The 23911-nt window shown below is 32.7% G+C and overlaps 2 protein-coding genes and 1 non-coding gene across 3 annotated transcripts; 2 read left to right on the plus strand and 1 right to left on the minus strand.

The window, feature by feature from the left end:
- Positions 1 to 827: 827 nt before the first annotated feature.
- LOC130950151 (uncharacterized) lies at positions 828 to 1397 on the minus strand. The gene has a single exon (XM_057878691.1). It carries the CDS (start codon positions 1395 to 1397, stop codon positions 828 to 830), a length of 570 nt encoding a protein of 189 aa, XP_057734674.1.
- A 7917-nt stretch (positions 1398 to 9314) lies between these two features.
- On the plus strand, positions 9315 to 10986 carry LOC130947987 (cysteine and histidine-rich domain-containing protein RAR1). The gene is made up of 5 exons (XM_057876698.1): positions 9315 to 9333; positions 9437 to 9519; positions 9976 to 10127; positions 10220 to 10461; positions 10565 to 10986. Exons 2-5 carry the CDS (start codon positions 9455 to 9457, stop codon positions 10658 to 10660), a joined length of 555 nt encoding a protein of 184 aa, XP_057732681.1. The 5' UTR covers positions 9315 to 9333; positions 9437 to 9454; the 3' UTR covers positions 10661 to 10986.
- Positions 10987 to 11465: 479 nt separating this feature from the next.
- On the plus strand, positions 11466 to 11537 carry TRNAD-GUC (transfer RNA aspartic acid (anticodon GUC)). The gene has a single exon. It is a non-coding gene; the product is annotated as a tRNA-Asp (tRNA).
- The last annotated feature ends 12374 nt before the right edge of the window (positions 11538 to 23911 follow it).

The raw sequence follows: 23911 nt of genomic DNA on the forward strand, positions 1-23911 counted from the left end.
GAAAAGGGGGCTAAGATTCAACCCCCCCTTCTCTTAGCCACTGAAACCATCACGATGCAACAGCTCTAATAATAATGGTGTCTAGATAAGCGACACTGCTCTGACTGAGAAGGTTTGATGGGGGATCAATGCAAGATTACAAGTCCGTAACCTCTCTGCTGCATTGGTGAGTTATCCTTCTCAATCGCTCCAATCTTCAATTTCCTGAACTTGCCAATTAATAAATATTAATATATATATTTTCCTGGTTAATTAATACCGGATTCTCGAAGGAAAGTTATTAACTACAAAATTTTTTTTACTCCGAATATATATATATATATATATATATATATATATATATATAAAATAATTTATTTATATATAACATAGATCAAGCCATGCTTGCGATATGAGCTCTATTGACTACTCCAACTCTGCCTTCAGCTTTGCTGGTGAGAATTTCGGATAGGCAATCCGATTTTTTTCCTTCTGATAATTTCTGCAATTTGGGACAGGGGACTTGTTGGCCAAATAGCAGGAAGTTGATTCTTGAGTTTCAGAGCTGCTAATGAATGGGCCAGTTTGTTTTCTTCCCTAGGGGTCCAGGTAAAACCACTATTTGGAAGTCTTTTTTGAATAGCAATTATGTCTTGAATGATTGGGTCTATATCCCAAATTGTGATCCCTATTTTGAGAGCCTGAACAAGCTGCAGACTATCTGTTTCAATGATGGCATTTTGAATATTTAGATTTTCCACTAGAATTACAGCTTCCCTTATTGCTTGTGCTTCTGCTGATAGGCTTGAGTTTGCTTGAATCATTGTTGCTGATTCCCCCAGAATTTTTCATGTATGGTCTCTGATCACTGAAGCTGTTGCCCCTGACTTGGTTCTAGAGGAAAACGAAGCATCAGAGTTTATCTTAAGCCAGCTATGAGGAGGGGGTCTCCAAATGACAGGTTTTGGCCTCCCTTTGTTGTTCTCTCTGACTTTGGATTTGTTTTCTTTTATTAGACTATTGTACTCTTTTTCTATTATTCTTACATGATTGATGGTAGACTCTGGATTAGGCTCTATGTTATTGTACACGTGGTTGTTCCTTGCCTTCCAAATTGTCCACATAGTGATGCCTATTTTACTCCAATTCTGGTCTGTTTCCGGTCTGCTGGCTTTTTTACACTTCATGTACATTTGTTGCAACCATTCACCCACCGATCTGACATTTTTGTTTGTTGGTGTACATTGTGATTGTGAGTCGAACCACACTGCTCTAGTCCATTCGCAGAGCAAGAGAGTATGCTCTTCGGTCTCTTCCTCTTGTAAACAGATCGGACAAACATTATTAGTCAATAATCTCTTTTTTTTCAAATTAGCTCTTACCAGGATGATATTGTGAGCAGCCTTCCACAGGAACATTTTGATTTTTTAGAGTGCCTTTATGTTCCAAATCCCTTCCCATAGTTCCTCGAACGCTGCGCTTGATGAGGGGCTGTTGTTGCGACTTCTTTCGTCTTCTTCTTTCTTTGCCACATAATACCCTATTTTGGTTGTGAAGTCTCCATCCTTCCTGAAAGGCCACAATAACCTGTCCTCCTTGGAGATCCTACTTACTGGAGTCTGGACTATTTTTTTCTGCTACAACTGGGGGGAAAACTCCTTTGGATTTTTGCTCTATCCCAATCTCTAGAGAATGTTAGTAAATCTTATATTCTTTGATTGTCAATACTTCCTCTATTGAGTGGCTCGTTGAATCCATGAATCCAGTTATCTCCCCATACCTTTACTCCACTTCTTTTGCCTATGCTCCAATTTCCTTTACATTTTATAAGCTCCCTCTCTTGTAGTAAGCTGTTCCATATCCATGTGCCATTTTGATGCTTTGACGCTTCCAAAAAATCATAATCTAGAAAATATAGGGCCTTGAGCACTTGTACCCATTTAGCTTCTGGGTTCCTGATCACTGAGTTGTCAAAACTGAACCGGTGATCAAACCGGTGAGGTTACTGGGTCACTGGTTCAACCAGTGGGTTACTGGTCGAACCGGTTAACTCGGTATAATTAAATAATTATATAAAATTTAATTATTTGACTAGTTTAATTAAATATCATCTAATAATTTTCAACTATCAACCTTATATGAAGACAAAAAATAAAATAATATATTAAAAAATTAATATTAATTGATATCATATAATTATGAAGAAAAAATAAATTGTGATTAATTAAATTTTTTGTTTATCTTTTTAATTTATATATATTTAATAAAATTTATAGTTAAATAAAATGTAATTGATTTAAAAATGAGTGACTTTGAAATTAAAATAAATTGAATATAAGTGAAAAGAAAATATGCTATATGTATTATAATTTGTATATTAATTAACGAAAATCATTTCAGCTTGGTGGTAGAAGCATGCATGTTTTATCTTGGAGAAAAGGGTTCGAACCCATTGAGACCATTTTGGAAAATTTTCCAAAAATCATCACAAATTTGACACTTGGCAGCGCTGGAGGGTTTAGAGCACGGTGGAATTGCAGATTGTTGGACCATTATAGATTTTTCTTCAATGTTGACCGAGCGGCCCGGACCGGTCCGATTTTCATTGAATTTGACCGGTTTTCACCGGTTCACACCGGGTTTGACCGGTTCGTTCCGATTCTCTACCTTATACGGTCCAAATACCGGACCGAACCGGCATAGGATCCAGTTTAACGGTTTTTCGATCGAACCGGCCAGTCCGGTCCGGTTCTGACAACTATGCCTGATCACTCTGGTGGTAAAACTCTTTAAAATCCAGTCCTCCTTCTTTCTTACTCTTGCATAGCTTCAGCCAAGCCTTCCAATGGATCCCTCTTTCTTTTCCTTGACTCCTCCACCAAAAAATTGTGATTTTGGCATTTAGTTTATTGCAAAAGGATTTGGGGAACCTTAGAATACTCATGGCGTATGTTGGAATTGCTTGTATGACTGCTTTTATGAGAACCTCCTTCCCAGCTTGATTTAACAAGCTTTCTTTCCATCCTTCTATTTTTCCTTCCACTTTTTTCATGATCCACTCTAGAGCCTTGCCTTTCGCCCTTCTCCAATGAGCCGGGAGTCTCAGATATCTCCCTGGGTTGTCCCAAGCTGGGATGTTGAGAATGTCTTCTATGTTGACTCTGGTTTGGATCGGAAATTGGTTACCAAAAATTATTCCTGATTTTTCTAAATTGATCACTTGTCCAAAGGTCGAGGTATATTGGTTCAGGATCTGTACTAGTTGATAGATTTCCTCCTCTACTGTCCCTGAAAATATGATGCAATCATCAGCAAACAGTAAGTGAGTGATAATTGGTGCTTTAGGTGCTAGCTTAACTCCTGTAATAATTTTTTGTTTAAGCCATTGTCCATTAAAATGGTAAAAACCTCCGAAGCTATAATAGAAAGATAAGGAGAAAGGGGGTCTCCATGTCTTAATCCTCTTTGTGGGATAATCTCTTTGGTTAGAGCTTCATTGATCTTAAACTTATATGTCACGCTTCCGATGCACTCCATTATGAGCTTCACCCATTCTTGATGGAACCCGAACGCCTTTAGCGCTTCTTCTATGAACTTCCACTCCATCTTATCGTAAGCTTTATTCATGTCGAACTTGATGGCTAAGTCCTTTGTGACTTCTTTCCCTTTACTTGTTATTCTGTGAATAGCTTCTTGGACTATGACTATGTTGTTCTGAATGAGTCTTCCACTGATGAGTGCGCTTTGAGTTGGTAAAACGATCTTGTCTATGATTCCCTGCAATCTAGCCACTATCACCTTAGATATTATTTTGTAGATGTAGTTGCAACAACTTATGGGCCTCAACTGATTCAAGGCTTTTGCTTGCTTAATCTTTGGGATGAGAACAACTTGTGTTTCATTGATTTGTCTTGGTATGGAGCCTCTTTCAAAGAAATTTTTAACCACAGCACATACATCTTTGCTTATGGTGCTCCAGTGATTTTGATAAAAAAAAGTCCGTTTAATCCATCTGGCCCTGGAGCTCTGGTACTATCCATGTTGAACACTGCCTATTTGATCTTATCCTCTGTGACTTCTTTTTGTAGATCTGCATTCATTTCTTCAGTGACTCTACTAGGGACCTCTTTTATATATTCCGCTAGATTAGGTTGCCCGCTGGAAGTAAAAAGCTTAGAGTAGTAGTCTTCTATGAGCCGCAAGATTTCCTCCTGATTTTGTATCCATCTCCCTTTTGCATCCCTCAGCCTGTCAATGCTGTTCCTATCTCTCCTCTGGATGGTTGAAGCGTGGAAGAAGCCCGTGTTTCAGTCTCCCCATTTGAGCCATTTCATTCTAGCCCTTTGATCCCAATATTTTTCTTCTTGTCTCCATAGTTCTCTAATTATTTGTTTAGCATTCTCAATTTGCTGCTGCTGCCTTGGGTTGTGATGAGAGTTTTGGAGATTTTGAATTTTACGTTGACATCTAGTAATCTCCTCATCGGCTCTTTTGAAACTCCTCCTGTTCCACTCTTGGAGATTTTTGATGCAGTTGCTGGTTCTTTCCATAAATTTGTTCCAGTCTCCACCTTGTGCCTTAGATGTCCACCCCTTTCTAATGGCTTCCTTGCACTCCTCCTTATCGTCCCAGTAGGCCTCGTATCTGAACTGCCTTGGTACCTTCTGATTCAGTTCTATGTTGAGAAATAATGGGCAATGGTCTGAAGATATTGCAGGTAGAGCTATCAATTTGGTGTGGTTGAAGATCTGTCTCCACTTCCAGTTTACTAGAGTTCTGTCTAATCTTTCTCTTGTCACAAAACCGTCTCTTGGGTTACTAAACCATGTAAATTTACTGCCTTTGAGTTCTAGGTCCATAAGGTTCTTCTTGTGCACTAGGTTCCTGAATTCTTCTATTTGTATATGTGGTTTGGGGTGCTTCCTGATCTTCTATTCTTGTTGAAGAATGTCATTGAAATCACCTATGAAGCAACTTGGTTCATCCATCATGTCCTTGGACTCAATAATAGGTTGCTATGTTCTCCTTCTCTGTTTGAAAATTGGATTGTCGTATGTAAAGCAACACTTCCAGTTCGGATTGTTATTGCTCTTTATGTCTGCAATGATGTAATTTTGACACCAAGAATAAACTGAAATACTAACTTTTTCATTCCATAGAAGGCAAAGACCCCCCAGACAATTCCCGGGGTTCAACACAAAAACTACTCCTAAACTGAAGTTTCCTAGCATACTTCTTTACATTCTTTTCCTTACATCTAGTTTCCATCAAGTAGACAATGACCGGCTTGTGCTTCTTGCACATATTTTTTAATTCGGACACTGTCGCAGTCGCCGCCATTCTGTGACAGTTCCAACTTAGGATAATCATGGTTGGGGTGGGGGCATGTGTGGGCCTGCCTCCTCAGCCTTGTCAATTGATTCTTGTTCATCCAAATTTATGTTGTTTCCTTGCTGTACCACGCCTTTCTTCCGTTTGCTGTTCCTTGACTCTTGGTCATCTTCCCAGTTGGGGTTGGTCAGTGCTTTGATTTCTGAATTCTCTCTTTTCCTCTTGATCTTCAAGTTGTACTATATACCTATGCTGAGTATTTCTTCCCATATCTTCATGTCCTTGTTAACCTGGTTGCTTGCTTTAGATTCAGCCATCTCATCATCTGGTGCCAGTTCAACATAGTAGGTAACTCCATCCTGATTTTTGTATGCTTACTTTTTCTCCAGGCTCATTTCTTTTTTCCACTTTTCAACTTCTTCTCTTGAAGCCCATCTAAGGTTGACGTTGTTCTTGTCCCCTTCCTTGGCCTCTTCGTTCTGCCTGCCTTCTTTTCTCTTTTCCTGTTTCCACGGGCCTGAGTGAGGGTTGGGTGGATGAACATATTGACAGACTCCTCCTCGTTGGGCCCATATGGGATCCTGCCCCGGTTGCAATAAGTTTATTGAGTATTGAGGTTTACTTGGGCCATTATTGTTTGATTTTCCTTCCATCATTTCTTTGCTTCTCTTATCTTGGTCTTGTGATGAGTTGGGCCTCATCCAGTTTGATGGCCCAGCCTGGATTCTAATTTCCTCTTGGGAGATACCTTCCAGACCTGTCCACTTATCCATTCTTGAAGCTTCCTCTCCTCCCATCAAACTTTTACCTTTTATTCCTTGTAAGTTGTGAACTGCTGTTCCGAGGAGATTCAGGAGGTGTATGTCTCTATCTTCTGGCCGATTTTCTTGTGACAGTGGGATAGCTCCTCTCTGCTCCTCCATCTTTTCGCCGCCTTTTCCATCTGTCTCTTTTGTTTTGATCTCTCCAGAAGTGACCTCTATTTCTTCTACTCTTTTTACCCATTGGTTCTTAGGTTTGTTTTCAGTGCTTTTGCTATTGACACCTTCATCCTCCAGCATTTGATCTCCATGCGCTCCTTTGTTCTCCCTTATTTGTTGCTCTCATGCTTCTTCCTCCCTTGGCGAGTGCAGCGGCCTTGCCCTTTCTGTTCCCAGCCCTACAGCATACTTTGGTTTAGTAGGATCCCAACATGCCATGGCTTGAGGTTTGTCATAGTTTCTCTTCTCATGGCCTATGATTCCACACTTGAAGTAGTAGTTGCCCTGTAGTCTTTCATACTGGAAGTTTATCCAAGATTTGGGCTTGTTTCCTCTATTCCACCAGAAACTTATCTGAAAAGAATGTTTAATATTGATGACTGCTCTGAATCTTAGGAAGTTCCTTTGTAGGGTGCCTTCTTTTATGGGGTCTTCCATTTCTCCTATTATTCCAATCATATCTCCAATGGTTCTGGCAGTTTCAGCATTTAGTTTTTCTACAGGCAGCCCATGCACCTGTATCTAGAATTCCATAAAGTCGTGGCTGACGTCCAGGATAGATTCCCCATACAACCACGTTTGAAGGTTCATCAGATGTCCCTTGACATTCAACGGACCATTCCTCAGGAATCTATTTCCTATGCGACTGTCTTTGAAGCTTATGAGGACCTTGTTCCTTCCAACTTCTGAGATGGTAACATCCTTTGGGTTGCCCTATATTCCTAGGATTGAATTCTTGATGGCCTTATACTTTAGCTCTCTGTTTGTGATGATTTTTTCAATTAAGTTGAAACTATTGCTTTGAAGCCTGAGCTTGGATGGAAATTGAGGGTAATGGTGGTTCCTTCTATAGGTTCTGTACCCATGATTGGTCTAGTCATGTTTGAGTGTAGGATGGAGAAGAGTGGAGAGACTATATGGAGCTGGGGTTGATGATTTAGAGAGAATGGTGAAGCAAATGAAGGCTTAACTTTGGTCAACAGGTCCGAAAAAATAGGAAGCTTAGAGGGGTAGAGAAAGGGAATTGTAGACAAACCGTTTAGTATTTTGGTAACTATCTGACATTGTATGAGTTGATATGCATTTTGGTAAATGTGCTGAGTAGAGTTAATTTTATGTTTAACTGTGTTTGTTTCAGGTGGTGTAGGAAGTGCTAGTAACCTAGATGAATGGGGGTGGAAGGAGGTGTGGATGATGATTTTGCGAACGAGCTAGGAAGGATTCAAACACTTATAAACTGAGTTTCAAATGAAATAGAACCCAGGGTTCTATGGTTTCTCTCCTGTTGAGAGCATCGTCCCTCTGGATAAGAGAATTGTCCCGAAAATTATATGTTTAAGAATTTTGATTAAAAGTTTTTTTTTTGGTTTTTGTATATTAACGGGCCTAAGGTCCAAATTGTCCAAACTGGAAGTTGTAAGATTCCCTTCTCTTTGTCCTCCCTCTAGCCATTAAAGAAAAAAAAAAGAGGCCCAACCCGTTTGAGATTTAACTAGACTGTGTTTAAAAAAAAAAAATTGAAAATACTAGATTAGGTAATGCTACTTCTAGTTGAAAATTGAAAAGTGAAAAAGGATATTGTTTGTGTCGGATTCCACTTCATTCCTGAAGCTGAAAGTGAGAGTTCTCGAAATTCTTTTGATAGATACCAACACAGATTTGTGAGTGCTTTAGCTTTTGAGTGTTTGAGGGATGGCGCAGACCGGCAAAGTTCGCTGCCAGAGGATTGGTTGTGATGCCATCTTCTCCGACGACGATAATCCCGACGGTTCCTGTCGATATCATGATTCTGTCTGTTCTCTCTCTCTCTCTCTCTCTCTCTCTCTCTCTCTCTCAATTACATGATCAAGTTTCATCCTTTATCACTTTATTATTCATGTTCCCCCTTTTCCCATTGACCCTTTTGACTTCAATCCTTAACTTTCTTTTGTATGCAATGCCTTCCAAATTTGGGTAGCTCTTTGCACTCTTCACCCACTTGTTATGTTTCAATCTGTTGCTACTGTGTGTAGATTGATGGTTTTGGTTTGTTGAAACTGTGGATAACATTTGGAGGCTCTTGTAATGTGTTAGTTAAGCTTGAGGAGTTGAGTGTCCTTTTTTCCGGGCATTGAATTATGAACACTGTTAGTAATTTGTCCCAGGATCCACGGGATCATAAATGTTGTAAAAGCTGCTCCCTTTCATACTGTGTCTTCTAGTTCTTTCATTCAAAAGCTCAAATGTAAAGGGGCTTTGGCAATTAAGGTTTACAATATAGGAAGTTTTTATTGGAAAAGATAAAATGTCCAGGTTTTCGATTCATTTAGTGCATATTGTTGGGCCAAGAATTTAGGAGATTTCCGAACTTCCGAAGTTCCAATTATCATTTTCCCGGGAGGTGTTTAGAACCAGAGTTATGGTAGGTTTTTCCATCCTTGATATAATGGGTGCAAATCCTATCTTTCAATTTTATTGATGATCTTGTAGCTTGGTTCTATGATTTCTTTGGTGATCCTATGCCCATGAAAGGAAAGCTGCTGTAGCCACTTGCATATGAAAGTTAGCCTTGATATGCAGTATATACACCTACTGGCATAGACAATTATGTGTATATAGTCAACAATATGAATTGAAGAATATGCAGCTCTTGCAGAAAACTCTTCTTCTATTGTCTTAAAAGTGGTTCTAAGATTGTTGTAGCTGTCAGAAACTTGAATAGAGGTCATTGCTATTATTTTGCTTGAATTCGAAATTTATGTTTTGTCTTGTATATTTAAAATAAAACCAATACCACGTCCAACTATTTAACCTGGGGAAAAAATGTAAGTGTTGGTCTTTGGACCCTCAATTTTTTTTCTTCCCTTTTTATGTGTACATCATTGTTTGATGAGCTTTGATAATATAACTCACCCATGAACTAAGTGAAACTTTATATCCATTGTAATATCATGTGTTGATATCATTATGACAGTTATTTTTTATGATATTTTACCAATTCACTTTCCATTTGGCATGTTTGGGACTTGCGCTTATTGACGGGCAAACTTCATTTCTTCAGGGAGTAAGTCAGCGCCTTTTAAGTTATTTATTCATGGCACTTTCTAGCTTTTTTAATAACTATTTATCAGTTCTGCAATTGATTATGCTTCCATTTTGTTTTCCAGCCAATCTTTCATGATGGGATGAAAGAATGGAGCTGTTGCAAGAAAAGAAGTCATGATTTCAGCCTGTTTTTGGAAATTCCAGGGTGAGTTATTGTCTCTGCTCTTTTTCTCTAGTCAACTATGTCTGAATATATAAAGATTTGAACTGCAGTCAACTAGTCAGTTTACAAGAGTTTGCCATATTTGAGTAAAAATATGATAATGTTATTGGGTGATCTAATGTTGCTTGATGATTCTTTGCAATAGATAATATAGACTTCGTTTGCCACTTCTTCATGTGTTGATTTCCTTTATGAAATTACATGTATTTGATATGCTTTTTGTGTTAAATTTATGTCCGCCGGATTATAATATCTTGCATTCTGGAATGAGAATAAACCAGAAGTTCCAGATAAGTTTTCAAGCATGCTAGTGAAGAAATAGATTGTTTTGCTATTATCAACATCAATGGAATAAGAGAAAATAATAACTTCCTTTAAAAAAAAAAAATTAAAAATCCCCTGAATTTGTTGATTAATTTTTTTCCCATATTAATCAAGATGTAAGACCGGAAAACATACATCCGAAAAGCAAGTGATTGCACCGGTTAAGAAGGCTACTGTGGCTGCTCCAACTGCAGCTCCTTCAACCAATGCATCGGCAAAGGACTCTTGTTCTAGGTGTCGGCAGGGATTCTTTTGCTCAGATCATGGTACTCTAATTCTCTGCTCATGGCAGTGTCTTAAGCAATCCCTATTATCATGTTTGCTATCCTACATTTTACTTGTCTTTCTCCTGTTTTAGGTTCACAAGTCAAACCTGTAAATACTGTTGGAGACAACCCTGGAAGTGTTGCCGGACATGCCTGCGCTGAGACCAATTCAAGTGTTCAGGATCCAAAGGATCCTAAGAAGATAGTCGATATAAACGAGCCCCAAGTGTGTAAAAATAAAGGGTGCGGCCAAACTTTCAAGGAGAAGGATAATCATGAGACTGCTTGCAGCTACCATCCTGGCCCCGCGGTGTTTCACGACCGGATGAGAGGGGTGGGTATTGAATATTCCATATTCTAAATTTCTAATGCTTGTAGTTGTGATGAGTTTCTTAAAAAAACACTACTAACTTTTTTTTGTGTCATTGTTTTTGCAGTGGAAGTGCTGTGACATTCACGTGAAAGAATTTGATGAGTTTATGAGTATTCCTCCATGCACAAAGGGATGGCATAATGCTGACCCTGATCAATGAAGACTCCAACCACCCACAATATTGGGTTTTTATCAGTCTCATTCAATTTTCTTTACAAGCTGTGACTGAAATTTGAAACAATCAATCTTGCTGTCGTTTTCCCTCCTCCTCCCCCCACAAAAAAAAAAAAAAAAGAATCCCATTACTCCCTCTCAAGTAGTGAACCTTGGTGGTTTCAGTTCGTAAGAAGCCACAACATAAGACTGAGATAACTGTAACGTTTAGATATGGATTTGTTGTCAATTGTTCCTTGAATGTCACAATGTGCTTCTGCATTTCTATTTTGGACCTATCTAATATTGAAATATAAACTTTGGTTTTCTTGTGACTGAGGGTGTAAATTAAATAAAATTTTCACTGTTCTCTGATCAAATACAGATTGAGATAAATACTTAACACGTGTAATAGTAAAATCATTAATATATCAACATTTTAACAAATAAAAAAAATCAAACGAAACTTCAAAATAATGTGGAATTGCCCCATAATTCAGTTATGACTAATGTAAATCTCAAAAAAGCACATAACATGGAGTGGTCAACAAAATTATTCATGAAGGCAAAATGCACTCTACCTTCTCCAACAAAATATGTAGAGCCTCCAGATTTTGGGAAATCATATTCTTGAGATGGGGTTTCGGCAAGATAAAGTGTCATTCATCTAACTCTACATAGCCATATAGTATATTGAGCATGTGAAGAACTCAAACTTTCTTCTCAAAGCTTAATAATGACTTTTGTCCTTTCAAAACCATCTTATTCTAATTTTATAAAATAATTTGTATAATAACCGTACGATCACTGAAGTCGTTGTAGTATAGTGGTGAGTATTCCCGCCTGTCACGCGGGTGACCCGGGTTCGATCCCCGGCAACGGCGAATGGTTTGATGGTTTTACCCTTAAGTACGGGAATGGTGGAAACTTCGCATTACCCAAAAGTAATGGGTCTTTTATGTTAAAAGCCACCGACTTTCAGGGCCCAACCAAGTAAAATTAAATAAAAGGACCACCCTACAAGATAATACGAATATGAACAAATATTTATATCAATTATAGAAAGAAAAAAAAAAAAACAAAAAAGAGTTGCAACTTTCAATCTTAGATAATTGAAATTTTGAATTTTACTATAAGATATTGATGAACTATTTTCATAAAAGAAAAAATTATATACACATAAATAGTCATTTTGAGAAACTCACTATAAATTAATAGACACTATCGACTAACCAGAATATCATGATTTATGCAACCTTTGTGATTAATGTTTCAAAACTCAAAAGTAATTTAATGGGATAACAATACTTGGATGTGAACTTTTATATTAACAATATATGAAAACCAAATGTTAACACTATATTTGGTTTGATGGAAAATGAATGAAAAAAATGGATAGAAAATAATATTTTTCGTTAGCAAAAAAAGTAAAAAAAAAATTGTGTAGGTCTCATTAAAAAAAATTTCTTTTCATCACAAGTAAGAAAATAAGAAGAAAAGTACTATAATTTTATATTTTTAATATTATCTTTAGTTATATTATTATTGACAAATATTAATATAAATTTAGTTTTAATATATTATTATAATAAAAATTTATATTTAAACATATATATATTAGATAAATAATTTAAATTAAATATATAAAATTATAATATTTTATAATATTTATAAAATATAATAAATATGAATAAATAAAAATATTTATACTTTATTTTATGATAAGGGTATTAATATAATTTTATACTATTATGATTTTCTTTTTTTATTTTTCTTTCCATTTAAACAAAAAAAAATTCTCTTTATTTTCTTTTTATCTATTTTCTATTCATCCAAACAACATACAAATAACTCAACTTTTTTTTTATTTTTTATTTTTATTTTTTTTCTTTTTTTTTTTTGGTAATATCCAAACAAAGTGTAAGAGAGTATTAAAATTTTAAAGTAATTATTGGATATAAAATGTTGAAATATTAATAATATTACTGCACGTAATTTTTGGTGAGTATATTATGACATGTATCCGAATATAATTATCCTATACTTTATCTAAGTTGGAATTTGTTTGACTTGGATCTACTTAGTTGCACATGACCCCAAAATATACACGGTTGGCATGGGAAATAGTGCTTAAGAAAATGCGATTAAGATCTGCATATAAATGTTCTCACAACATACAGTGTTAACCTATAGATAAAATAGTAGTAAGTAGTTTGTATAATGGTGTGCTATATGGGCCCCTAATGTATTGTTTAATATGTGGGCATCATCGAAAGTATCATATCTAGTTTCACGTCACACTATGATTAATATTGTTACCATTGTTTATAAAATAAAAATATAGGAAGAGGGTGATGATATGCATGCTGGGGAATCGAGAAAGGGATATGGGCTCACGGGTCCTATGTTGGGTACAATCAATTATCAATCACTTCTTCAACCACATCTGCGACCTTTATAAGCTAAAAATAAACCATCAATATCATAACAAAAGCTCTGTGAGGATACGTAATCTTGGGAACTTTATTTACTATTTATATGCTTTTCTAACTGCGAACGAAACAACACTATTTGCTTTCTTCAGAAACTGTGAAATAACTGATCTTCCAATACTATTTGCTTTCCATCCACAGTATAGTGCCATCTTTTTACTTTCTTGTTTCTTATTTTGACTCTTTTCTTCAACTCTTCATTTTTTTGGTTTACTATATATTTTTATTTATGTGTTGTTATTTTTTACTAAATTTTTTAGATATAAAAAAAATAGTGTAACACACTGTTATTGAATTTTATAGTATTTTTTAAAATTTTGAGACGAACCAATACTTCTTGCATATTGACAATGCACTCTCAAAATTTTTAAAAATATCATAAAATTCAGTATATTACTATATTATACTAAAATTTTATCAATATTTAAAAAAATAACCGGCTATTTTCTTCCCTTTCCCATGTGTAGTGTGTTAGGTTATTTTTTCTTGTTAAAAAATTTTCTAAAAAACATACATTAGCACAAAGACCTCTCATATTAAGGTAATAGATTCTATGAAGCACGTATTCTCTTGTGGTGTCGGCGTATCCATGTCGGACACGAATCTGACGCTGACACGCGGTGGATATTTTAAACGAGCGTATCGGCGGCGTGTCTTTTTGCGGTGCATAATTTTGGTGGAGCGGTCACGAATTCGACCTGATTCAGATGTTCATTAGACAGATCTTTCTCCTGAACTGCAAATCTTTAATTGATTTTGTGATTTTATGGCCCGATTAACCAATTTTTCTTTCTAATTTTAAAATATTCTGTTAGCGAGATGGTAAGAGTAGATTAAAATTTTTTATTTTTTTAATAATTGCATAATTTTAAGACCTTTTTATACAATTATATTTACTCTTATATTTACAATATGATATTTTATTAATTTAATATATTTATTTAAATTTTAATTCACAACGTATCGTAAACGTATCGTATCCAATATTTTATAAAAAAAATGTGTCGGCGTATCCGTATCGTATCGTATCAGTACTTTCTATAATAGATTAAAACAAATCCCAATATATTCCAAAATTGAAATGTTTACCAATTTGGAAATGGTAGTGACATACACCAAATTGAATCGAATTTGTGCAAGTTCAATCCTAATTTATGAAAATTGAGGTTGACTTGTATTTCCGTGTATAAATAGTCAAGCCTAATTTTATACCTTAAATTTGATGCATTAAAAAAGAAATATCTTCGTATGAAAATAATAATAAAATTTTTATGATAGTATTCGCCTAAAAAGTTTATGCTCTCTTTTAATTTAAATATAAATTAAGTCTCTTAAGATATATACATTAAGTTGTTTGTTAATTATTACTTATAAATTCACGTATATTTGTAATAATATAATAAATTAAAATTATGAAATAAATAATATATACATGATCAAATCAATGAGTTATTCAAATTCAAATTCAAATTCTATTCAATTCAATCATCAAAGAGTTATAACTTATAAACTCGAGTTGTTAAATTATTAAGAAATCGAACTAAATCCAATGCATGTACTTTTCTAAGAATTAGTACTATATTTTACATAAATATATTTAGTAATTAAAATAAATTAATCAAAATTAGTTGAAATTTATTTTATTTAGTATTTATTAATAATTAATAAATATTAAATATTAAATAAAATAAATTTTGATTGTTTTTAATTAATTTTTTTATTATTAAATATTTTTTATTTTATAAATATTTTTCTTAAAAGCGTTAAATAGCATTTATTTATACAAGCTTTAGTGCTTAATTAACATTGATTTATGCAACCTTGAGTGTTTAACACGTTACTATATATTTGTAGTAACCCTTAAAATTATTATTGACTTATAAATGCTTCCTTTTTTTGGTTATGAACAATAAACATTTATTTGACATAATAATGTATAAATGGTAACATTAATATACGCAAGTGGATGGTACAGTAACTTTTCTTAAATAAGCCCCTCAAATCAATTCATTGAATCAATAAAATTTACTCAAATATTTATGAAATATTCTGTTATACAGTTTAAAATTATATAAAAAAATATTTTTTATAATTATTTTTAATTATTTAAAATGTGAGTTCTATATTTTTCAATTTCTCTTTCATTTCATAAAAAAAATTTATAAATTTAAATCTTTATCGTATAATTCATCAATATTTATTTATATGATCTATCTTAAGAAAGGAATTATCGATTTCAAATTAATAATTCTTTTAATGTATATTAGTAATTGTATAGGGTTCTTGAAAAGATATTTGTCAACTATAAATTAGAGAGCCAAATGTCAAAGAGAAAATGATCAAAGACTTGTCTATGGATGTAGGAAATGACAGAACAATCCGATTTTGGGAGAATATCTTATTACCTAATGGTTTTTTAAAAGAGTTGTTTCCAAGGCTTTTTTCGGTCTCAAACCTTAAAGGATCTGTTATAAGGGAATGCGGGTTTTGGGATGGATTATAGTGGATTTGGAGTTTCTAATGGAGGAGAGAGCAATTTCAATGGGAGTTGAAACTCGTAAACCAACTACATGAGGTCTTACAGCCAGTTAAGCTAACAACTGAGCGAGAGGATAGAGTGATCTGAAAATTTGATAGATCTGGACATCTGGTATTTATTCGACTAACTCGTTTGTGCAAGTGTTGCAGGAGACAATTCTTCCAGAGAAAATTACAAGCTATAGTTTCACTAGTGCTATTTGGAGGGGTCTCGTTCCTCCAAGGATTGCATTGTTCTCTTGGTTTGTGTTGGTGGAGAGGGTGAACACGAAAAAAGACTGTGTAGATTAGGTGTGCTCAACCAAAATGATAGTTAGTGTGTATTATGTTGTAAGTCTGTGGAGTCTGTTTTTCATCTATTTGTTGGTTGCGAGGTTTCTTGATAGGTGTGGTGTGCTTGACTGTTCACTCTTGGAATGACATGGACCATGCCAGGTACATTAAAGGAACACTTCGAAAGTTGGACGAATGTCGCAACAAGAAAGGATGCGAGGAAGAAGTGGTTGGTTGACTTCTTTGTTGTTATCTGGACAATTTGGCTAGAGCAGAATGAGAAAATTTCCAGAAATCAAGGCTCAAACATGGTGAACATCATTAGCAGGTTTTTTACGTTATCCGATGAATTGTATAGTGGTGAACTATTTAGTTGTTGATGGTTATGCCAAAAATAATTATGGGTGATTTATGTTTCGAATAGTCAGTTAATTTTTCTTGTTTCTATGCTCCACCTTATTGTGTTAAACTTTTTACTTAAAAAAAAGGTAATTGTATATATAAAATAAGAAATTTTAGGTGATAACTTATTTTTGTAACTAAGTTTAACTAATTTGTTTTTCCTTGTGTTTCATCTTATTTTTCTCTTTTTTTTCAACTAAAATTTCAACTTATCAATCCTTAAACTATTTGATCAATTTAGTTAAAATTAGTGACTAAAATAATTTCATCATATAACATCATCCATATAAAAGAACACACAAGCAATTTATAGTCTCTACCACTAACTCATTTCTAGAAGTTTAAAAAAAAAAAGAGTTAAAAAAAATTGTATCGCACTGGTGGTTAAAGTCACTAATTTTATGAAGACGCTTCAAATTATTATCACTAAAAATGTAAAAAAGAACTTCCTCTTCAGTGTGATAATAACTTTCTCTCGTGATATCATCGAAAATCATGTTTATTTTTAATTTCAGTAAACTGTGAAAAAATGAATTTGTTTTCTTGTTCTGCTAAGAAATCGGTACAAATATTCATTTTAACAAATTTTTTTGTTATATCTCTCTTTCTTCAAGAAAATAAGGAGTGAGCCAGAATGTGTGTCAGAAATATTATATTCCTTCATTATTTATATAGTACCATTTATTGATGAATAGTAATTTAGTTTTGCATTCTTTATTTCTTTTATTTAGCTATCATATATTTTTATGACATATATTAAAATTATTATTAATAAAAATTTTAAGTTTACTTATTTTAATAAATATACAATAATTAAAAACTCAATTTTATATTTTTTTCTATAAAAACTTTTTTATTAATAATTTTATTTTATGTTTTCAAAAGATTATTCTTTTGTATATTAAAAAAATCTTGGTGTAATATTCAATTATTGGATTTTATGGTATTTTTTAAAATTGTGAGAACAGTACAATACGTCATTGTACTGTTCCCACAATTTTAAAAAATACCATAAAATCCAATAATTGAGTATTACACCAATATTATACCAATATATAAAAAAGAGAAATGTTATGGGCCAATAACTTGACTTTTTTATTATAATAAGCAAAGAAAAATCATTATTTCCTCAAATACGCATGGATGATAATAATGCCAAGAATACGCAGGTCCATTTCAAGCCAAGCATCCACAAAATGGGTTTGGCTTCAAATTCACTCCAACCACCCACAAAATGGGCCAGAGAATCTAACACAGCTCCAAGTCAAGTCTAGCCTAAACAAAATGGCAAAAATCTATGGTGGCGGCAGCGAAATGGGCATCTCAAGCTGGGTGACCACGAGTTGGACCAACTCGTGACCTGCGAACGCGAAATGGACCATCTCCTATGTGGCGCCCACGAGATGGTCACTTCAGTGGCGGCAGCAACGAAATGGCAAGACTGCAATTTTCCAGTGCAACAGTTCCCGTACACGCATGCATTGGATGCATAGGGTGGCAAGCTTGGAAATCATGCATTGCTGTGTTTATATAAAGGGCAGTTGGGTAGGGGAATAAGTGTTCTTCATGCAGTGAAAATTAGTGGTAAGAAATGTTAGGAGTAGATACTTTCAATACTCCGATGATAAGAAAACATCATCAAAACTTGTTGGTCAGATTTAATGTGCATTTTCTGATATGCAAACGAGTTGGCAACTGCAATAGGCATTCTGTAAGTCAACTTCGTGATTTTCTTCTTTCCTATTAGACCGGTATTCATCAGGATCACGTTCTTTAGCTCCTCCAAAGATGTCTGCGGCGGGATCATTATCCACAGTAGATCATCACAAACAAATGTAACACCTTCAGATGTAACAGAAATTTCTCTATTAAGATATACGACAACATACACATTTTCGGTGGCCATAGACACAACAAAATAGCATCTACAAAATTTTAAAAAGAAAGGAAACACATAGAGATAGGAGAGAGTTGCTTGAGATGAATGTTTCGGTGAGACACCAAAAAATTCCAACCATGCTTTCAAACTGTCTTCCACGCCCCTTTATACAGCGAATTCCTGGCTCCATTTTGTGTGGAGTACAACTGCTATGGTTCCTTTTTGCGTCTGGCCAGGCAGAGTTATCCAATTCGCATGTACCACCAGCAAATTGGCCTAATTCGCAGTTGCTGAGTTAGAGATGCCCATTTCATGGGCGCTGACCTTGAATTGAAATTCTGGCCCATTTCGTGGGTGGCTGGAGTGAATTGGAGGCCAAACCCATTTTGTGGGTGCTTGGCTTGAAATGGACCTGCATATTCTTGGCATTATTATCCTCCATGCGTATTTGAGGAAATAATCATTTTTCTTTGCTTATTATAATAAAGAAGCCCAACAACTTTTGGGATTTATAGTCATTAAATAGTTATTAATGAAGTTTTTAATAGTGTGAGATTAATGTAAAATTTCATCCAATGACTTACTCTTATTTGCTGATTACATGCATGTTGACCAGAATTTAATAAAATTGCTGGTCTCCTAGACTCTTCCTATAAAAAAAATATGTGTCAAAATACACGTTAGTTTTTTTTAGGAAAAGTCTAGGAGGCCAACAATTTTATTGCATTTTGGCCAGCATGTAACCAGTAGAGAAAGGTGAGTCATTGGATGAAATTTCACACCAATCTCACACCATTAAATCATTATTGATGGCTAGTTGATGGTTACCAATCACAAATGTCGCTGGCCCTAACATTTTTTTTAATTAAAAAGAAACTAGTTTCGTGGGACATAGTACAAGTGAAAACAGTAGTAAATCTAATTTCCTACTAGCTAGCATTCATTTACGGCAAGGAACAGGGAAATTTGAATTATTTTGGTGCATTGAAAGAGGATGAACTAAAAGCATGGCTTTTTCTTCTTAAAGATGGACCATGTTCCAATATTACGGTCGACCCTCAATACGCCAAATACGCATGCATAATACGACGCCGCTCAATTATTTTGTTCATACACTTCCTTGCTGTTCTTCAACATGCATCGCATGTATAACATCGTAAAAATTCAGGTACAATGATGAATGAGAATTCTTAGATAACTTTATGAAATTAACTACACAGATAATTTAACTTCATGTATATCAAAATATTTAACAAATCTCAACTATAACTTTTACATAAAATTAACTATTATCCGTTTCAACCATATAATATATATTCACATTTATGGGATCCACAAATAATGCACTTATTATTTCTACTTATTAAATCTTAATGGTAAACTAAATTAGGAGCATTATGAATGGATTTATTTCGGTTGTTATTCTAAAATTTACTATTGTGCTACGTATTAATATATCATTGTTGTTAAAAGTAGCTCAGGAAGCTGCATGCAAATTAAACGCCATAGTTTTATTATTAAGTTATCACCATGAAATGAAATTCGCTAGCAGCTGTGTCCGAAATCCGAATCGCTGTTGAGTATTTTTTTAATTAAATTTATATTTACAGCTCATCCGACATAATAGAGAAAAAGATAAATTATTAAAATGAAATCTGATATGATAGAAAAAAAATCTTTAAAAATATGAATGATAAATTTTTTTTAAATAATTTAAAAATGTAATAAAAATAATTATAAAATATTATATTTTTTATAAATAATAAAAAATTTGTATTTAGCAAACAATTTATATATTTGACCTAAATTTTTGTGACAACTTTTGAATAACTATTTAGAAGATGCATACAAAAAAATCAAAGTAAAATTCGAACTCTAATTTGTTTAAAAAATTAGTCATTCACAATAAAAAAAAATTTGAGAAAATTTTACTTAAAATTACTAAATTTTTAAAAATATATCATATTTTTAATAATACTTTTTTTAAAATATTTTTTAAATACATATTTAATATTGAGTTATTTATTTAATCTTTTTAAAGTTTTTAATAATTTATTCATTGATCACATCTTTTAAAATTATATTTATCATCGATATTAATTTTTCGGTATTATTTTAATATATTTTTATTCTGCCATGGTATAATAAAAAAAACCTTTATCTTGTGATTTTTTGTGATAATATTTTTGAAATAATTACATTTAAAATCATTTTAGTTAAAAATTAGATAACAAATGAAATGAATTAATGTGTATTATGAAATAAGAGTTAGTTGAAATGAAAGAATAATTAATAATAGAAAAACATCAATTCAAAAATAAATTTCAATATAATAATATTATTATGACACTATATTATTGTTGAGTTTTTAGAGGAACCGAAAACTAAAAAAGTTCGAGAATTTTTTAAATTTGTTATTAAAAGTAAAAAATCTAAAATTTACAATACTTTTATAGTATATTTTATTAAAAACATTTTAATAATACTTATTTTAAGTAATCTTAACAAAAAAAATTTAATTAACTTCGATAATCTTGAACAAATGCTAATATACTCTTGAAAAAAAAATAGAAATTACAATGATTTTTAAAAAATAACTTACTAAGAACAAAGAAATTAAACTTTGTTAGTAGAAATGTTTGGAATTTTCATATTTATAACTCAAGGTTTGGTTGGTTGTAACGAACTTGTCTAGGAACTTGAACCCTTAGAAAACAATTAACAAGGTCGCAGCAAAATGTTGGAAAAAGTCGAGAGCTTGATTAAAATCCCACTGAATCATTCACCAAAGCCTAGATAGAGAGACCAGTTTTAATTTCTTTAAGTTACGCTAATTTTTTGTTAATATATGCCTATAACTAAATTGAATTTAATATTTAACAAATATAAGGGTTAAGTTTAGCAGAAAATTTTGATTAAAATATAATTTGATTCGGTACGTTAAACCCTGAATATAATCGAAATAGGGAATGGTGGGTGGTGCATGGTTAATTAAAGTAGGAGGATGAGAAGGACAAGTGAGGGAGTGAGGGTATCAAATATGAATGATCATTTTCAAGCTATATATGTTTGTTTTGGTGGGTAATTGTCTTCCTTTCTTTTTAGGAACAAGAAAACATTTGTGTGTGACTCTATCTGTGCTGACTGGTGAGTGTCGTCAGTGGGGACTGTGGGACCCACCTTTCCCTATGACGAAGCCACGCCGGCCGCCTGTATCCTGCTGACGGCGGATTACCGGCGGATATGGTGCCGGCAGAATCCCCCCCTTCTCTCTCTTCTGCCCACATTGCCAACAATCTTATTAATATGCATGCATATGATAGACCCTATTCACTGACTCTTCATTTTCTATTTTGTTTTATTCACTATTTTTAAGGGTAAAGTAAACCATGAGATGTTGCTATTTCAAGAATTTTAGTTCCCAATTCTAAATGGAAGCGGGATAGATACTTATGATTTTTAAAAATTATAAAACTTTGACAATTTGTAGAGTAACATGTATTATTTTTTGTAATTTTCAGAGAACTAATTTTGATTAGATTTGTTGATTTTTAGTATTTTTTGTAAGTAGAATTACTTTTATTATGTGAGTTTGCAAGTAGCATCTAATATAAATGTTTTTGGTGGAGGATTTTGAAGTGATTGCTCAATTTATGTTAGAAGAATATAATGCATCCTTGGAACAAATAATTTTTAACTCGAATGAATGATTAACTGAACTTACAGTTATGGTAATAGTTATTAGAGGTTGAATTTTGAAAAGAAATAAATTTAATAACTTTATACAACAATGTGGTAGAGTGATAATTCAATACACTTTTTTGAAGGAGTTTTATACATCAATAAATAAAAAATATAATTAATAGTGAATATTGTAATAGAATTATTTGGGTACAATGTTAGTGAATTAATAACAATTTAAACAGTTTAGGTAAATAATTTAATTAAATTTTTTTTTGAAAAAAATAATTTAAATAATAAATGACTATATTAAAAGTAGTTTATAAATAAATTATTTTGTGTTTAAATTTTTAATTTTAAAAATATTTATTTTATAAAATGTGATAAAAAATAATAATATTATGAGAGAACTTATTTTTTTTTTAACTTTTTTATAAATCCTTAAATAATTTTTTAGAAAGCTACAATTTAATTTAAAAAATTACACTAAATATTAATACTATTACTTTTTATAAATTAAAAACTTAAAGTTATTTTTAAAACTTTTTAAACAGATCTTAAATGTATGTGCCTAAATTAATAACTTCTTAAAATAATAATATTAAAGAAGAGCGATTGATTTAGGTATATTCTAATATTTAAGTGTAATAATAATATTTTGATTAAATTATATAATATAATTAGTCTGAATTTATCTTCCACTATTTTAATAATCGAAAAAAATATTTTTTTTTCCTATTAGAACATATTATTGTGAAAAGGTCTACCCGGCATTCTTTTTTAATTTATTAGTTAGGCATATGCAGGGTAAAAAAAACATACAGGATAGATATGATCAATTGCAGATGAAGTCATCTTTGATTTTGACTTTAATAATTTTAGTATCCCTTACTAGTCATTTTCATTGGTTTGATTAATCATTGGTCTTTGTCTCTTTTGTAGTTTTGATCAGCCATATGTCAAGGTTAAAAGAGTTTGTGAAAAGCAAAATATTTTTGTATTAGAAATCCTACATTGCCCAATGTTAGTCATTTTAAAAATAAGATTAAATTTAAATATAATGTGATTATAAAGTAATTTTATATGTGTATTTAATTATGTATAGCCATATTAATAAAAATATTATCTTTTATATTAGTTGTATAAATAATTATAAAAAAATAAATATAATTATACAACTGTATATATTATTTTATATATTACTACATCAAAATTAAACAAATTCTTAAAAGTATTCTAAAGTTTTAGTTTTTAATTAAGATTTTTTATTTTTGACTAGCTAAGAAAATCATACAAATGTAAACCTAATACTGGGCCAATTGATTAGAGAACATTAAATTTTGGCATCCCACTTTATGAGACATTCAGAAGCTACCTTGTTGCTTTAAAATAGACTATAAAGAGAAGCCAGTTTTGGGTTCGAATTTGATCTAAGATCAACGGCCAGGGTTGCACCTTGATTGTTGGGCCAATAAATATGCATAAATGTAAATGATAAATGGTTCACAATATCCGCAAGTCACACTGAAGTGGAAAAAGAGAAAAAACGGTAACCCTTTTCATTGCAAAAAAACAAGAGGAAGAACTAAAAAGTGAGTAAGTTAAAGGAAGAAATAAAATATTTACAAAAGGGGGCAAAAGGATAATTACCAAATCAAGAGAAGACAGTTCTAATTGAAGACTCAATAGAGGAAAATGACTCAGCAATAGCATAGTCAGCTTTATACATTGCTATGTTGTAAATCCTGTTTTATTGCTCAACTGTGCAAAGCTGCACATTCATCACCCATTACATTTTCTTCTTTGCTTCCTTCACATTTATATTTATAATTCCTCTTAAGAACCCACACTCTTTCCAGAAATTTATGTCCCATTGTTCAGTCTTTGTTTACCTTTTCCCAACAAAGAAAAGGACTTATTTTCATTATATATTCTTCACTTATAAATTATTAATGAATTATTATTATTATATCATACATGTGTATAAGACGAA

The sequence above is a fragment of the Arachis stenosperma genome, chromosome 9 (assembly GCF_014773155.1).
Source record: "Arachis stenosperma cultivar V10309 chromosome 9, arast.V10309.gnm1.PFL2, whole genome shotgun sequence".
Lineage (NCBI taxonomy): Eukaryota > Viridiplantae > Streptophyta > Magnoliopsida > Fabales > Fabaceae > Arachis > Arachis stenosperma.

What these genes read in the sequence shown, in the direction of transcription:
- LOC130950151 (XM_057878691.1), bottom strand. Translation starts at nt 1,397, where the DNA reads ATGTTCCTGTGGAAGGCTGCTCACAATATCATCCTGGTAAGAGCTAAT.
- LOC130947987 (XM_057876698.1), top strand. Translation starts at nt 9,455, where the DNA reads ATGAAAGAATGGAGCTGTTGCAAGAAAAGAAGTCATGATTTCAGCCTG. An exon ending in CTGTTTTTGGAAATTCCAGG is followed by an intron (nt 9,520 to 9,975) that starts GTGAGTTATTGT and finishes ATATTAATCAAG; the next exon opens with ATGTAAGACCGGAAAACATA. An exon ending in TTCACGACCGGATGAGAGGG is followed by an intron (nt 10,462 to 10,564) that starts GTGGGTATTGAA and finishes TTGTTTTTGCAG; the next exon opens with TGGAAGTGCTGTGACATTCA.